The sequence below is a fragment of the Dasypus novemcinctus genome, chromosome 5, assembly GCF_030445035.2.
Source record: "Dasypus novemcinctus isolate mDasNov1 chromosome 5, mDasNov1.1.hap2, whole genome shotgun sequence".
Taxonomy (NCBI): domain Eukaryota; kingdom Metazoa; phylum Chordata; class Mammalia; order Cingulata; family Dasypodidae; genus Dasypus; species Dasypus novemcinctus.
Window position 1 is genome coordinate 22,064,431 of NC_080677.1, and position 18,333 is coordinate 22,082,763.

Below are 18,333 nucleotides of genomic sequence, written 5' to 3' on the forward strand. Positions count from 1 at the left end.
ATGTACGGAACCTTCTAAAGTGGACCCTGCAGGAGCGACATGATGTGTGTTGTGTATGACCTCTAAGCATATTGTGGAGCATAATAAAAAATGAAAAACACCTAGAAAAAGAAGGGGCACACGGAGGAAGGAGACCAAGGGTGGGAGTGCAGGCATGGATCTACAGAGGGCTGGCCATGGGACCATAAGGAAGGCAGAATCGATTAAATCGGGGGCCTTGCCTGTCTTTGGCTCATAATTAGGAGAGGAAATGGAAACAGTCAGAAAGGTGGAGAAGAGCAAAGATTTGTGGGAGCGCCAAGGAAGAAGTCTGACAAGGCTTTAGCCATGGGATGGGGTCTGGAAGATAACTCAACGGGCTGCATGAAGAGAGAAAAGCAAGAGCTAAGCATGTCGAAATACAATTGCGTGTGGTTTGATAAAGAGGTAGAAATTATGATCAAATTTAGGGTTTAGTCACAGGGAAAAGTCAGAGGTAGTGAGTAAAATCAGACTGAGAAGTGCTGAATGCCTTGTTTAAAGCATTTGCATTTTGCCCTTAAGTTTATAGGTCATCACTGTTTTTAAGGGGGGTCATTTGCTGAGAACTGAAGACCGGAAGGAATGTGTAAGATGAGCGAGCCTTGGCATGTCCTTTTTCCTTACCTCGTTTACATATCTCCAATTCAGGCTGCCTTATTTTTAGTCCATTTTTACCAGGTCCCCAGCCCGGCTAATGCCCCGAGCCCTGGCTCAAGGTGTCTTGTACTTAGAGGGGAAACAATAACCTGCACTTGATGACTCTGCGTGAGCCCGTTGTCCTTGCCAAGTCATGCACTGTCCTTGCTGGGTCTTCAGTGAGATGCACCTCAGCTGCTCTTAATCTGCCTGTGTCCCAATGTAACCCTCAAGTGCCCAGCTCACATGGTTGGACAGGCAATTATTTACATCCAGGCTAACTTTGCTGTGTAACAGTCTCTTAATGTACCACGTCTCAGAATAATTTTCCTCATAAAGAAAGTTTTAACAAGGGCATGCAGAAACCGCTTTTTGAATTGGCTCTCATTTGCCCTGCCTTAGACTGTTAACCATGTAGCGAGACATTTCCTTTTTCCTAATCTTCCACTGTATCTTTTGGACGCCCTAGCACTGGATGCTCTACCACCCTCAAAAGATAGAGAAAACATATTTAGCGAGATAAATGTAGTTCACATTCAGTTTTTCATGGCTAACACCACAAGCTTGATATTCCCTTCCAAAGAATTCATTCTTCTCCTATTCTTTTTTTTTCTTTCTGTTTAATTCAACAGTGAGTCATTTCTTAGACCTGTAAGTGTCTCCAGAAATGATTATTTTTCCAGCAGTTGAGTTGTCAGGGACTCAGGTCCCATTTTTCCTACACATCTTCATTGTTTCAACCAGAGGACAAAGAAAAGAGCAAATAACAGCAAGACCATCTTTCAGTTACAGCCAAACCCCCGGGGGTCCCTAAGCTCAGCTCTTTTGGCTCTTCTCAGAAATCTTAATTTACTGGAATTTCAGCATATTTTCCCTTTAGGTTAGCCACCCCACCAAATGATCTTGGGAACTCTAGTCTATAAATTTTAAGGGGAACTGGATAGCTCCATATAGAGAAATTTAAAGTAAACATCAGATTTGATCACAAGTTCAACTGTCTATTAAATTGAAACTTTTTTGGAAAAACAAATTACACACTGTATTTGTATTCTATATAGCAACCTTCGACTACCATTTGTTGAGTGCTTACTATATGCCAATCAACATGCTTAGTGTTTTACAGGGATCCTCCCATTCCATTCTATGAGGTACCAGTTACTTTTATTCTCATCATAATAAAGAAAAGTTCAGAGACATTAAGGGTTTGGTTGGGATCACACAGCTAATAAAGTGCAGAGGGATATATTTGCATCAAAAGTTCATTTCTTTTAATTGCTGAGCCATAGTCCATGATATGGCCGTGCCATGGTTGGATTAACTATTCATCCATTGAAGGGCATTTGGAATGTCTTGAGTGGGGCTATTATGTATAAAGCTGCTATGAACATTTGTATGCAGGTTTTGTGCTTTGCGATAAATGCCTACAGTGCAATTGTTGTGTTATATGGCATGTACATGTTTCATTTTATAAGAAACTACCAAATTATTTTCCAGAGTGACTGACAACTGTTTTCCATCCCTACCAGCAATCTATCAGCGATCCAGTTTCTCTACATCCTTGCCAGTATTTGCTTTGGGCACTGTTGTTTATTTTTGATATTCTGATACACGTGTAGTGATAGCTCATTGTGATCTCTCTCTCTCTCCTCTCTCTCTAACATATGTAGAACTTGAAGTGATGTTTTGTTTTTTATTCCTGCTCTTGGTAATTGGTATTACTCTTTTTTTTCTTTTATCTCTCTTGCCTACTTGATTATCAATTTTATCGATCTTTCCAAAGAACCAACTTGCATCCCTGTTATTGTCTCTGTTAGGTATTTGTTTTCAAATTTCTTTAATTTCTGTTTCTCCTTTCCTTCTATTTTTGGTAGATTTAATTTACTTGTCTTTTTCCTCCTTTTTTAAGATAAAAAATTAGACAATTGATTTCCAACCTTGCTTTTGTATGTGCATTTTTTAAAAAGATTTATTTATTTATTTCTCTCCCCTCCCCACACCCCACCCTGTTGTCTGCTCTCTGTGTCCATTCGCTGTGTGTTCTTCTGTGTCTGCTTGCATTCTTGTCAGGTGGCACTGGGAATCTGTATGTGCATTTTAATAAGCATTTTAAGGCTATGAATCCTCCTTCACTGCTTTAACTGCATTCAATAAGTTTTAATGTGGTATGGCTAGAAGCAGAAAATCCCTGTAAGATTTAACTTCAATGAGTTCTCCTCTGGAAAGCTGTTCCTAATGTTTACTAACAAAATAAGTTAACTAGGGGTGAGGGGATTACCTCATAGGTAGCACTATTAACAGCCTGCTGTATCACTTTTATACCCTCTAGGTTTGGTGGGCATGGAGTGTTTATAAACAAAAATAAGTTTTAAAAACCTCCCATGGATTTCACCAACACAAAATTCCTGTGTACCATGGATCTTCCAGAACCGATGCATAAAGTCTTTTTGGAGATCCTGGAGCAGAGAGACTCTTTGGGTGCATGCAGCAGTCAGACACTGAGTTGCAACTGATAATCCCTCACATTTTCTCCACTTACTTTCTTTTACAGCCCCAAAGCCTTTTAAACCTCTGTGTACTAGCGTTGCAAAAATCCATAACATTCCCTCTGGATAAATGACGTAACTTTTTAGCAGAAGCCTGATTAATCAAATGTACTAATTAACATACAAATTGATGCAACTCATCATGCTATTCAACTCACATTAAACTTGTATGGATTAAAAAAAAAAATGGTAGGAAGAGAAAGCAGAGAGGAATGGATTCCAGGAGGCATTTCCCCGTTGTGTTGAGCACCGGACTAGCTTCTTAACGAGATGCCTTCAGATAGCTCTGGAAGGAAGAGCATTGGCACCTACAGAGAAATGCAAGAATCTTTGGCAAAAGTAATTCGGCTTTCTTGCTATTAATGGGTGAATTTTGAGTTTGTGAATAGGGTCAGTGTCATCACATTTTTTTTTTCCAATCACACTTTGAGGACAACTCTCAAGGATCTCCTATATCTGCTCATTTATGTCCTTCCAATATATTGGCATCTGCTGCTCCTTGGTAAAGGAATCTTCTTTCAAGGAATAAGTGTGCTAAATATATCAAGGTACCAGTGGTTCTCCATCCTAGTCAGCATTTGATATTGTTAGTGTTTAACATTTTAGCCATTCTAATAGGTATGTAGTGTTATTTCATTGTGGGTTTAATTAGCATTTTCCTAATACCTGCAAATGTCAAGAATCTTTTCATGTGCTTGATTGCTATCTGTATATCTTCTTTGGCAAAGTGTCTGCTCAGAGCTTTTCCCCATTTTTATTGGGTTGTTTTCTTACTGAGTTTTGAGAGATCTTTATAGATTCCTGGCTGTTGGTCTTTCTAGTATTTTTCTTTCTCCTGGGAAAATTTTGTGTTTACTCAGATAATTTATCCACTTTATTTTTTTTAATTTCACATAGAATAAAATATTATCAAGATATCTTCTATACTTTGTACATGTAAAATATTTTGAATATTTTACTACCTTTGTCATTTCTAATAGATTTCTTTTTGCTGCCATCTTTCTTAATTTTTTCTTCTCCAGACTCTCTTATTCTAGTTCAATGATTTTTCTTTCTTTTCCTCAATAAATAAGTCATGTGCATTTTCCTCTGAATGAAGCATTGGCCTCATCCAATAACTTTCACATGTGTTGCTATTTGTTAATGAGTTTGCATTCATGGTTTTGAACCGAAACTTATTTGAAGTGTATTTTTAAATTTTTTACATCTGTTAGAATTTTTGATTCTAACTAATCTAGAATGATTATAAATTACCAGAGTTACTACTGCATGTCCAAATTGTAAGGCATGTATAATGTCTTTTTTTAATTTTTTGAATTTGTTGAAATTGCCTTATGGCCTCTTTGACTTATTACACAAACAGATTTTTTTAGTAACTCTAGAAAGGATTTTCTTCTCTGTGCAGTATAAATTATTTTGCCTGATACTCAGTGACTTTTTTAGCTCTCAAAATTCAATTACTAGTTGTGCTTGAAGAAATTTTCTTATTTTATTTCCAAGGTTATTGCTTCTTTGTCGACATTATGTTTGCCCTCTGGAATCCCTTTTATATTTATATACTGCATCTTGTGTTTTCTTCCAAGTCTTTTTTCTTTGCCAGTCAGTCTTTGTTTCCTTTTGTTCTGTGTTCCCGAGGAAAGGCTGTTGCAGGATTCCCAAATGGTGCAGAACCTGCTAGGTGGTTCGCTTTCCAACAGTATGCCCTATTTGCCCTTTCTCCAGCTGAATTGAGCGGCCTTTCCCACCACTCCTGGCTGTGTTTAGTGACGTAAGTGGGGTTCTGCTAGGAATCTCTCCCTTTTATCTCTCAGGGAAGCTGAGGTTTGTTGACTCTTACCCCAGACAGATATACAAATTCTGAAGTATAGCAATCCCTTTCTGGCTGCTACGGAGGATACAAGCATATTCCTATTTGTAATCATTTGAGTCATTCTTGAGTGATTTGGAAAATAAAGGGTATATACTCCCGAAATTGAATCACTACCTTTAAGTAGAAGTTCTCACTTATACAAAGTCTAATGGAATATGAAAGTGCAATTGGCAAGGTTCCTGTGTTAAGAAACTGACAATGTTTGATGATTACCCAGTATCATTATAATGCTACTCTTCATTGGCTGTCTTCAGCTTAAGCACTTCGTATCCATTTTTATTTCCTTCTTACAAACAACGTTTTGGCTTAGAACAATGATAATCATTTTGCTGTTCAAACTGATAATGGACGTTTATTGAGTACAAATTTGTCTCAGTTAATATATGAATTGCTTTACATTTAAGCCTAAAAGCATCCTAATGAGATCTTCTTCATTTTTCTTTTCTTTTGGATGATGATGAAATGAGGATCAGAGGGATTGTAAATTGGACAAGGTCACTTTGCTATTAAGTAGCAACCCCAAGATTTGCATCCAGGCCAGCCTGACTGCTGAACGTCTGCTCTTTAATGAACACACACTGCTTGACTGCGATGTGGCCTCAGATCCTTCTTGCTGAATTGGCTGGCTTTTAGTGTTGTAAGCGTGACTTTCAGCCTTAACACTAGTCAGTAATTTTTTTTCTTTCTCCATGTCCTTAAAAAAAAAGGTCCATGGGGAAGGTGAACAATGAGGCATCAGATTAGCTACTGTGTCGATCCCTTGCTATTTTAGGCATCATAGAGGATAGAAAAGAATATGCAGAGTTCTATTAAACCAGACTTCAGGAGCTGGGAAAAGCTGAGAGGGTTCAAAGCTCCTGATCTCCTGTCTTGAAATAGCAGGGGTGGTAGCTTCTATATTAGATAATACATACACTTATATATGTATGTATGTATCTACATACATTTATTTTTATATATATACACAATTGGCAGTGGGGGAACTTGAACTTCTTTGCCCTCATTCTCCTCTTTTCACCTATCCCACCTACAACAGATTCTGAACTTGTAGCATCATCCCACACAGAACCACCCTCCCAAATCAAACCGTTAAAGAATACCATGTCTAAAAATAGAAAATGCAAAGGTCACAAGGGAAAGATGATTTTCAGCAAAGGTAAAAATACACATTTGCACCTGGGAGTTCACGAATATATTATCTAGATGGACCCGACTGAACCATAAATGGTTATAATTTGAGTTTCCATGCAGGGGTAATTAGTAAGTTTCTAGAAATGCTCTGGCTAAGTTTTCAGGTATTGAATGCTTTTGTGTTTATATGATTTTTCTCTTATTTTCCTGTATTTCATAATTTTAAGAAATATGTTCTTTTTGTTAGGCCAAGGCTTGTCTCCTTTTCAAAGTGCACCATTTCCAAAGAAATGTCGGTGAAATAGCCCATAATTTCATGGTAAAAAGAAAAATTGTTCATTATCTGCCCAGTATCTCACAAATCTATATTCATCTAGTCATTTGCAAATGTGTTCAAAGTCTGTATTAGCATAAGAAGGGTTATGGAAAGCCTGGAACCAGAGCTTCTCAGCAACTCAAACTTTGTTTATCCTAGAAAATTCTCATGAAAGAGCCAGAATTATTTACATTTGCCTGTGTCATCTAGTCATCTTGTCAGGTAATTTTCTTATGTAATGGTAGGCATTAGATGGTAGTAATAGGTTGAAAAGGTGTGAAACAACTAACGACTCTCTTATTGAAGAAAATAATAAATACTACCTCTTCAAACTTTTTGCTAAGCCTGTCTATCAAATGCTACTTTGATGCCTTAACCCCCTACAAGAAAATGTGTAGCCATCCTGTCAGCGAAGGAAGTAAAGTAGTTTAGGGACTAAAGTTCAGTGCAGGCACAGTCTCCAAGTTCTATAATTATTGATGGACATTGGGGAGTCAAGAATACATCATCTGGCATGTGTGTGTGTGTGTGTGTGTGTGTGTGTGTCTACACAGTCTTAGAATTTTAGGCTTCGCAGAAACCTTTGAAAGTCAAGCAGCCCATCTCATTTATAGGAAAGAAAACTGGAGCCCAGAGGGCAGAGCTGACCTTTCTAAGGTTATGGGGCCCCACTAGAGCTGGGCTCCCAGATTCCTCCTTCGTTGCCTCTTCACCTGCTACTGCAGACTTGCCCCCGGACATTCCTGTAATGATTCCTCCCTCTCTCACTTCTCCACTAGGAAATAGAAACAAAACTGCTTTGAAAAACGAAGTGCAGGAGTGGATGTAGCTCAAGTGGTTGAGCTCCTGCTTCCCATGTACAAGGTCCTGGGTTCAATCCCCAATGCATCCTAAAAACAACAACAACAACAACAACAACAACAAAACAGAAAAAAAACCATAAAGTGCTACCTAAGTGTAGAACAGTCTTATTTTTATTTTTAACACCTGTGTGTGTAGGTTATTGTTGCTTTCCAAAGCAGCCTATTTATAAATAAATTAGGCCTCAGCATATTAATAGAATTGGTTGTATCCTAGGCCCTGAAAAAGCCTTAATATTCCATATTTAAGAGAGAGTTAATTTGATTCTTTTTTATAAAGCAGAATTTCATTGTGTTAAAAATAGTGGGCTTTAAAACAATTGCTTTTTTTAAAAAGTCTCACTATTTTTATCTCATTGAAAACTTTTTTTCCTAAATTTCATTTATAAAATCATTGCTTGCTAATTCAATGCTTTTTTCCCCTTCAGTTAGTATTTTTGTTTTGCTTTAGAAAGCAACAATAAATCTTCTCCTCCCTGTTTTGGGGAGGACCTCTGAATAAAGGATTCTATTCTTGGGGCTTTGACCATCATTGAAAGCTGATGGAAGCTCAGCAACTGGGTAAAGTTTGTATTGCTGTCCCCATTTAGAGATGAGAAAACTGAGGCATTGCCAGATGCATGACTTGCCCCAGAGCACACAGCCAGTAAGTGACAGAGCCTGGATTGGAACCCAGGCAGTCTGGCTTCTGTATCTATGCCCCTATATGCTTTTGGGGGAGCCATTATGCCTTTCTCCCTATTCTTATCTATAAAATGAGAGGGAAAAACCAGTCAGATAATCTGGATGGGCCCTTCCAGCTTGATAATTCTCAATTCCAAATATCTACATTTTGAAAGTTTTAGAGAAATAACATACTGATACTATTTTATCCTTGCCTCTAACATGGGAGCATCCTTGAAACAGAGAGAAATCCCATAACACATAAAAACTCCTTTCATTGTTTCCTGTGTGACATGCCAAAGACCAAGTTGTTTTCCATTTGCCCTTTGCCCACTCCTCAATGTAAAAGGACAATCTTTTAAAGAAATGTAGAATGACGACAAGGTATTCCCTTCACGTGGTGACTGAAAACACTATTGCTGGAGACCAAATGTTGGGCCTGATTCTTGGACCAGCCACTGCAGGTTACGTAATGTCACCGCTCCTCTGTTTCCTCCCCTGTAAAATGGGAAGAGAATAGCACCTTGATTATTATTGAGTATAAAGAGAGTTAAAGAGAGAACGCTCTTAGAAGAGTACCCAGCATGGAGTTTTCAACAAATGCCAGGGATTAGTATAGCTATGTTATACCTCCCTCCATTACCTCTCTTTACCATATATCTCCAAGGAAGTTTTGTTTTCTATACTGGCCACTTGTAACTACAGAACACAGACTTGACCGTTAGCCCATCTTGGAGATGGCATCTACAGTGACAGTGTTAGAATGCCTACGTGCTCCTATCATGAACAATGGCAATCTTGACTCAGTTTTCTTAGTCACTTAGACCTGTGGATTCAAAACACAGAAGTTAAGGAAAATTGACTACTTTCTCCATCGTCTTTGCTTTTGTGACTCGTGTTCTTCCACTCTCCACCACTTTCCCTTTTGCTTCTCCTTTTTAGGAATGGGGAGTGAACTGTAGGCTAATGCATTGACTTCCAGCATCAGGCCTCAACCCAGTTGACTAGCTCCCTCTGTCTTATATTTCGCATGGACCGTTAGCTAGAGTGTTTTGCTGCCCCCTTCAAAAAGCTGATATGAGACTCGCCTGTGTTTGGAGGCTTGAAGGAGAGGATGGGAATTCAAACAGATTTGCTCTGTATCATGGCCCGGCCTCTGCCGGCACTTCATCTCATGCAGCCCCAAGAGGTCACATTTTCATCTTACCGATGAGGAAGCCACAGAAGGGAGAAACTCAGCATCACAAATCCAGTGAGACTTTCAATCAAGGTTCATTTTGTTCTACAATGTGTCTTCTTTTCATAGCAAAGTGCAGTGGAAAGGAGTCGCGGGCTGTTTTTGTCTGGAGGCAATGTCCATTTGTCATTGCAGCTGGGCATATGTGCCCGCAGCATGTAAAATTTCAGCTTTGGGCTCTGAATATTTCCATAGGTCTTTGACATAACCAAAAGGAAAGATGGGTTATCCATTGGGCCCCAAAGGCCAGTCACCAGATTCCTCCTTCTTCCCTCATCTCCTAGAATTGTAGCTTTTTATTGTACTGATGATAAAATAATAAATTATAGCCCTGTTTACTAAGTCTATACTATGTGATAGGCCTCTTATCATGCATTTCACCTACACTATAATTTGATGCTTATAAACCTTATATATTTTACAGATGAGGAAACAGCTTCAAGGAGTTAAATTGTCCAATGTTCCATAGCATGCCCGGGAGCATGAGATTTGGTATTTGATGCAGGCTGGTCTGACTGAAACCATTACGCTGTCCTGCCTCTTTATGCGCACTTGTGTCACCTCCGGTAATCTTGAGCATATATTCTCCTATGCTAATTTCTGTGTATTTCCATGTATTTAAGTTTGCATATTTGTAGTAATTGCATTTGGCTAAGAATACCAGAGAACTTGAAAACAGTGACTTAAATCAAGTACAAATAAGTTCATGGGTGGGCAGTTCAGGGTTGGGGTGGTGGTTCCACCATGTCATCAGGAGCATAGGCTCCTTCTTCCTCTCCATTCTACCATCTTTAAGGTGTGGCCCTCATTTTTATGCTAACAAAAATAGCTGCCAGGCATCACTCTTGAGTTCCAGATGAAGAAATGGATGTGTGAAAGCAGAAGCAAGAGGGGCAAGCTATCCAAGTTTGCTCCCCTTTTAAAGACCTTTCCTGGAAGCTCCCAGCAATTTCCCACTTATGTTCATTGATTGGGATTAGGTCAAATGACTACTTTTAATCACATGGGAGATTGGGAAATGTGGTTTTTAGCTGGGCACATTATTGTCGTGAATGAAACTGGGGTTCTCTTAACATGGAACTCAACATGTAGGTTCTCAAAATAGATGGAATATGATCATCCACTGTGATTCTTATCCAGTCACTGACTACCTGGACGTGTTATGCTTGATGTGTAACAGAAGCTGAGACTGCCTTGAGGAAGAGGAAAAGGTAAATTCAATAAAAGTTAGGAACCTGGGAGAACTGTCTCTTAGGTACTCAGGAAAATTGTGTCAAGAGTCAGATTTTCCCAGACCCAGAAATAATCTGGATACGATCCATAAGAGGAATGTAACCCAGGTGATTTGAATTTAACTCCACCTGGACCACAATTGTAACAGAAGCAGAGGAGTTCCAAATACACCTTAAGTATTAATAGTTAAGATTATGCCATTTTTGAGATTTTCCTTCATAAATACCTCCTATGGGTGGACAAGCAGTTACTTCTGGTTTGCATGTGTATGGGGATGGGGGGAAGGCATGGGGGGAAAGGAGTAATTGGAAAATAAAACAAAGAAATGAGAGTATAATAGGGAAAAAATGGGCTTTAGAGCCAAGCCGACCTAAGTTTGAATCCCAGCCTTTCTACGTGACCACATCACCCACGATGAGTCACCTCACCTTTGTAAATCCCTCATTTCTGACTTAATTAAAATAAATAAATAATTTATGAGTAATAATGTGCTTGTAATAAGTAACAATGTTGATCAAGTCCCCCATCAGTGCCTGGAACGTTGCTGGAGGCGGTGGTGGTGCTGGCCTTTTCTCTGCCGCGCCATGCCACAGTCCATCGCCAGATGCTGGCTGGGCATTTGTGTGGGGCTCCGGTGGCCTGGTGATCCCCATCACAGTTTCTTTTGAAGGGGGAGTGCAGAAGATCGAAGAGAGTCAAAGCAGCAGCCACAAGGAAATGCTCTATGTTCTTAACGTCAACAAAGGCAGGAGGCTTGCATGCTGGATCAACTAAATTGGGGGTTTCCAATGGTCATATGGGGCCACTTCCAAAAAGCTCATGACGGAAGGTTCTACTTCTCCATGTTTCATCTTCGTCATGTATAACATGAGGAGAGCCAAAGTACAGGCTAATGCCTGTGGACCACGTTGTACAGAATGTACATCACATAAATACTAGCTAGTGTTTATGGTGTTGCTTCCTTCCCTTTCCACTCGAGAAAGAGCCCACCTGGCAGGGCTCAGTTTTGTCTCTCCTAGCTCTAGTAGGCCCACAAAGGGTGTCACTAGGGCATCAAGTACACATACACTCACACGAGGCCAGAAGCAGCTACTGTGATGGTGTGGTTAAGAATGAGTTCTTGCATGGCAAGAGTGTTTGAAGGTGCTTCTGTGGACTTGTAAATTCCATTGGCTTCAGTGCTTATGAAAGTGAGGCTGACAGCTCTTTGCCGAAGGCAACGGACAGCACATCCCACCTGTGTTTATGTTCCAAGTTCCTTAAATAGCCTCATGCCTCCAGTCAGAACTCAGATTTGCCATCTCTCTGCCAGAAATACAGGCTGGGAGTCGGGATGACTTCTGTGCTCTTGCCCCTCATTCCTGAGCTCTGAACAGGACTGGCTAGGAATTGGGGGGAGATGAGATGTAAGCCCCTCTCAATTGAGAGGTGGAGTGGGCATCGCCATCCCAGGGTCCTCAGGATGGAGGAATAGAGTATGGATTAGAGTGGACTTACTGGTATTCTACTACAGAATGACTGTGACTCTAGCAATAGAAGAAACTATATCACTGATGTGGAGACAGTAGCCACGAGAGTTGCTGAGGGCAGGAAGAGGGAAAAGGAAATGTGATATGGGGGCATTTTCAAGACTTGGAGTCGTCCTGAATGATATTGCAGGGACAGATTCAAGACATTATATATCCTGCCATAACCCACTGAATGGCCTGAGAGAGAGTCTGAACTACAACATAACTATAACCCTTGCTGTGTAGCAGTGCTCCAAAATGTGTTCCTCAAATGCAGTGAATGTACCACGCTAATGAAAGAAGTTGTTGATGTGGGAGGAGTCGGGTATGGGGAGTGGGGCATATGGGAACCTCTTATATTTTTAATGTAACAATTTGTGTGATCTATGTATCTTTTAAAAAAAGATAATAAAAAAGATTAAGGAAAAAAAAGAATAAATGACAACTGAAAATAGTCACCTTAATAAAATTCTCTAAAATTGGGGAAAAAAATCTTTAGATTTGCCATCTCTCTGCCAGAAATCCAGGCTGGGCGTTGGGGTGACTTCTGTGCTCTTGCCCCTCATTTCTGAGTCGTGAACAGGACTGGCTAGGAATTTGGGGGGGAAATGAAAGAACACTCATGTCCTGGATGTGGTCAGCTAGTACACGCTCATTGTCATCACCACCACCGCTGCGCGTATTTGTGACGATTTTAACTTCCCGAAGCCCTTTCCCGTGAATCGTGTTATTTGACCCTCTCCTTAGCCTCTGGAAAAGGCAGAGAAGGTATTGTTTCTATTTTAAGTTATGAAAGTCGGGGCTCAGAAATGTGAAGTAACGAGCTCAGACCTGGCCTGGGCTGGACTTGAACCCAAATCTCCTGCCCCCTAGTCCTGCAGCCTCTCCACCTGCTGTGCATCGCTGCTAGCCCGGGCTCTGACACCATCTGGAAGAAAACAGCTTTTGCCTATCTTCTTATGGGGTCACACCCTTCAGGAGTAGTGAGCTCTAGAAACATAGCACCACTTTCTTGTTGTTTTAAATTATTCCAGGGTCTGGACTTCACTGTATTCATTCAGGCTGAAGATAGAAGAGGTTGGTGTATTTTGTGGCTCTGCCCTGTGGCCTGTCCCCCTGGGGTTTGATCAGAGTTCACCTCGCTATGAGGCTGCACCAGAGGATTTTCTTTCATGGCAACCACATGGCGGGCACCAGGCGCTCCCCGAATACGGAGGCCTCTGTTGTGAACCTCCCTCCCACCCTTCGCCTTCTTCCTCTCTTGAAATTCCACCCTTCTGGGCCTTGAAGGCTAAGTGGTCTTTAAGGAGTTTCTAATTAAGATGGAAATCCTTCTGCCACATGTAACAAATAATAGGTGTTTAAAAAACCTTAGAGAGTACGGGTTCTGGAGGATCACAAAGCCTGGTTCCTCGGGCTCCACTGTGTCCTCGCCCATAAGCCATGGGTGATATCAGCTCAGGGGACTGCCCAAAGTCGTGGTAAATATCAGTGAGGTACAATGTATGTAATACGGCTTTGAAAACGTAGGCTTGGCAGCTAGCTGCGATTGTGGAAGGCATGAGACGCTGGTTTGGGAAGGAGGAGGGAAGGGCTGTGACTAGAGTTCACAGCCCTGGATCTGCCGGAGAAAGCTCTGGCATGGGGAAGCTCCCAGGCATCTTGCCTGGCTGTGGTTTTGTCCAGGCTGGGACCAGCCATTTGGTCGCTCTGAGCTCCGGCCTGTCTGTGCCTGGGAATGTAGAACAGATAGTTAAAGGGATCAGACAGTTCATGATCTCAGAAGTCCCCTGCCTGCTGCCACAAGAGGGCAAAGAACCCCCTGCAGAATGATCAAGGAGGCTCTTTACAAAGTTGCAATTGATTGTGTATTCAGGAAAGTCCATCTTCTGCCAGTTATTCTGCTGAGAAAGAGGAAATAAAGGGTGGTGGAGGAATCATGCCTGAGAGGGCAGATTGAACAGGCTTTACAACGTCAAGGAGGCAGAGGCAGGACTGCACCAGGACAGGTCCATCTGTCTGCCCCATGGGATCTGGAACCCCTCTCGATGGGAGGCAGAGTGGACATCGCCATCCCCAAACCTCCAGATTGAGGACCAAACCAACATGGGGTGGGAATGCAACTGTGAACTAAAAGAGACATTCATTATGATTCTGGTAATGGTAGAAATTGTAACATTGATATGGGGGCAGTGGTTGCCAGAGGTTCTGAAGGGAGGGCGAGAGACGAGTGGGTATGGCATGGGGACATTTTTGGGATGTTGGAATTGCGTATGATATTGTCATGACGGATACAGGCCATTGTACATTTTGTCAAAACCTATGAAATTGTGCAGTGCAAAGCACAAACCATAATGTAAACTACAGACCATGCATAGTAGCAATGCTTTGGTATGTCTTCATCAGCTGTAACAAATGTACCCATACAAAATGAAAGATATTGTTAATGGGGAAAGTGTGGGGGGAGCAGGGGGGTGGGGTATATGGGAATCCCCTATATTTTTGATGTAACATTTATGTAATCTAAAGGTTCTTTTAAAAGAAAGAAAGAAAGGGAGGGGGAAAGGAAAAGAAATATACAAAAAAAATTTTTTTAAAAGGACAAATATAGGACCATGTCTTGGGCTGGGTTAGGAGCTGACATTATTTGGTCACAGTAGGAGTGGCAATCTGATCTTAACTTCTAAGTTGTATAGGGGCTGGGGCTATCCTTTGGCTTTTGTTTTTCTTCAAAATGCCTTTTCTCCACTGTTGCATGAACCAAAGATGACTTCCATCGGCTCTCTCTGGGGCACCTCCACTGGGCAGCATCCTGTTACTTCATTGTTTTAGAAACATCTTCCTTGACTTTCCTTCTCTTCCCTCCAGCTAGTGAGACCTGCAACGACTTCCACCCGATGTTCTTCACCCATGACAGATCCTTTGAGGAGTTTTTCTGCATCTGTATTCAGCTCTTGAACAAGACCTGGAAGGAAATGAGGGCAACTTCTGAAGACTTCAACAAGGTAAGGAGGATCTGAGGAACAGGGAGGAACTTCCCGTGTCATCCATGGAGATCCACCCTCAGGTTCACTGAATGACCCCTTAACTGTGTCATGAAGGTTCGTTGGCAAGGTGGGAGAATGAGGCAGACTGATGTTCAAGTTGTTTTGAGAATGGAGAAAGACAGGCATAACTATAAAGAAATGGAGCTGTGTGTCTGTGATGTTCTCCTTTCCCTAGGGACTCACTTGGAGCAGCTTAGTTCCTTTGGGCTAACCAAGTTGGAGCTACCAGCAGAGACCCTTTCTTGGGAAATGTTGTCTGGGTGAATTTTTTCTAATGGCATTAGTTTGGGATGCCTTGTTAATTTGCAAAACATATTGCAGAAAGTGCCTTGCCTGGGTGACTGGCAAGGAGAGCTTAAGATTGGGAAGATTGTTGTATCTAGGTCAGTTGGTTTCCTTGTGGGTTACGAATGTGTTGCGATAATCTTTTTGTCATGTCAAAAGGGATTTTGATCAGAATGAAGGATCTCTTTCAGGGAACTGAATAATCAAGTGCATATGTAGCTTTTTAAAAAATTTTTGGCTTACAGTAGTAGTTTGATTTGTTAAACTGAGGTGTCCTTTATAGATATATATATTAAATATATTGTAATTTCTCACCAGAGTGTGAATTTCACATTTCCATTTGCATGTGAATGTTAGGTGGAGAGAAGAATGTTAAGCAACTCATAGCAAACGGAAAGACCATGAATGCTTTTAGAGACACAAAGTCTTTACCTCTGTGACAAAGCAAGGCCTTGTTAACAGTGATGACCTGGCTAATAATACTTGTTGAGTGGGACAGCTGTATTTCAGCCTCTAATGCCTGTAATTTTCTACTACATCATGGCTTTCAGTATGGGTTGTTCCCATCATCCAAGCCTACCACCTGGTACTAAAGGGTGTCATGTTTCTGAACTCTACCCTCTGTCCAGTCCACAAGTCTGTCCTCACAGCCACCCTGCAGGGACATCACGGAGCTGTGCTTGCTGCCTGAATTCCTTGCTATCCTTGTTGGTCTTTGCCTCCCTGTCACCTTTTCTCTGAATTCACCTTCCAGCCTTCTTTTCCACCCTGTTCTAGTTTCTGGCATCTTAAACCAATACTGGTTGAAAAGAAAGAAAACCAGGAAAGAGAACTGTTACTCTTCCCCAAGCCTCCATCAGGTTCTAACCTGACTGTTTCTATCAGCACAATGGTCTGACATGCAGTGATAGAAGATGCATGCCACTCTGTCTCAGTCATGCCGATGATCTTGACTTTGCATCTTGGGCCATTGGTTTAATTCACTGAAATAGGCTCCCAAGAATGTCCTCCATAAAGAATACTGACCTGAAAGCTACAAGCTAGAGCTGCCAAGTGCCTGAGCAGCTGTACCTTAGGGGGACAGGATTCAAGAAGAGAAGTAGAGGAAAGCAGCTCATTGATTCCCCATGTGACAGAATCCTTGTGATTATCCCTGCAGCCTCTTAAGTATACTCACTTGGTTATGAGAACTTTGTAGTTCAGGGGCAAGTCATCTCTGAGAGATGGTGAAGAAGGAACAGGGAGGCTTTTGTGACCATCAAGCCGAAAAAGATGAGAGTGAAATCCAGAGTCTCTGAGATGGCTATCAGCACTTTACCTCTGGATCGAGTCAACTCTCCATGCCCTGCAGTAGAAAAACCATTGGTCCTCAGCTTTGATGGGTATGGGACACCTATCCTTCCAGAAGAATGAGACCTCACTGGGGCCGTGTGTGCATTAGCTGCCTGCTTTCTGAGGGGATTTCATTCAGCCTGCTTCTCCTGAATTGGGGAAATCTGCATGTTTGTAAATGGTAATAATGCAATTTTTATTGTTGATGGTGGATGCACAAATTTGGTATATGGAAGAACATTATCTAAGTTCTGCAGGGGACTTGCTCAAGGAGATGTGCACTCAAATATTCACATCTATAGAAGGTACAATTCACTGCATTAAATCCCAAACAAAAATGATTTGTTAGCAAAGGAAGGCTAAGGCAGCAGGCTGGAGGAGGTGGGCATGGCTGCAAGAGGTGGGCAAGCTGGAGGAGCTGGGAATGGCTGCAGGAGATGGACATGGCTGCAGGAGGGGGGATCAGATCTCAGTCGGGTTCCTGGGGTTCATCACGGCAGTGTGCTCAGGCGGATGGTGATGGTATTCTGTTTGCTCAAGGGGACATGCTGCCAGCGGACAGTAAGCTCCCCAAAGTATCATTCTGAAACTTTTTGTCGCAGTTAACATACATGGCTACAAAACTCTCTTTTTGCAAGATCCAAGAGCCAGTTTTCTTTCTGTTGGCCTCTTTCTGCCTCGTCTACAGACTGATACCTGTAATATGCACACAGGTGCTGCCAAGTAGTGATGGCTGCCTATGGCTATGGACCGGCAGCTGGAGGCCTGAGAAATGAAGAGTCCTACGCCAAGTTCAGATTCTCGTTAGTCAAGAGTGGATATCAGAGGAGGGCAGAGGATGGGAATGACAAGAAACCTGAATTTTCTGCATTAAATATTTTTTGCCATTTGCTTTCTTTAGTAGCACACATAACTTACTTTTGTAACCAGAAAGTATATCATTATATGTACTTTAATCACATGTGCATTAGTTCTTGTATTACTGCTGTAACAAATTGCCACGAACCTAGTAACCTAGACAATACAAGTTTCTTATCTTACAGTTCTGAATTCAGAAGTCCAAAACAGGTCTCTCTAGGCTAGAGTCAAGATGTTAGCAGGGCTGTGTTCCTTTCTTGAGATGCCAGGAGAGAACCTGTTGCCTTGCCTTTGCCAGCTTCTAGAGATCATCTACATTCCTTGGCCCGTGACCCCTTTTTTCCATCTTCAAAGCCAGCACCTACAGGTCTGGGCCTTCTCAGATCACATCTCATTCCCTCTAACCTTCTCTTCTGCCTCAGTCATCCAATCTTAGGACGCTTGTTATTACATTGGGCCCATGTGGATAATCCAAGTTAATCTCCCTTGCTTTAACTCAGTTGATTAATTCATTAATTCTGCGTGCTACCTTACCTTGCCAGGTAAGGTACCATATTCATGGGTTTTGGGGACTAGGACATGGACATCTTTGGAGGACCATGGCTCCACCTAACACAATTTCTCCTTGATTCAGCATTTTATTTATCCCCCCGCCCCCAAGATGGCTCCCTTCTCTGTTTGCTCATTATATGCACCCATCCGCTCACTGTTTTTTGCTTGTTGTCTGCTCTTTGTTTCTTTTTCTTTAGGAGGCACCAGGAACAGAACCTGGGACCTCCCATGTGGGCGGTGG

The 18,333-nt window shown here is 41.6% G+C and overlaps 1 protein-coding gene across 7 annotated transcripts in view; it reads left to right on the forward strand.

Annotated features, from left to right (window-relative positions):
• The window catches only part of ELMO1 (engulfment and cell motility 1), a 559,155-nt gene that overhangs the window by 365,930 nt on the left and 174,892 nt on the right, over positions 1-18,333 (forward strand). For all 7 annotated transcript variants that reach the window (XM_058296771.1, XM_058296773.2, XM_058296772.2 and 4 more), the window contains one exon: positions 14,887-15,023. In XM_058296771.1, coding sequence (XP_058152754.1) covers positions 14,887-15,023 — 137 coding nt within the window. The remainder of the gene's footprint in view (positions 1-14,886; positions 15,024-18,333) is intronic.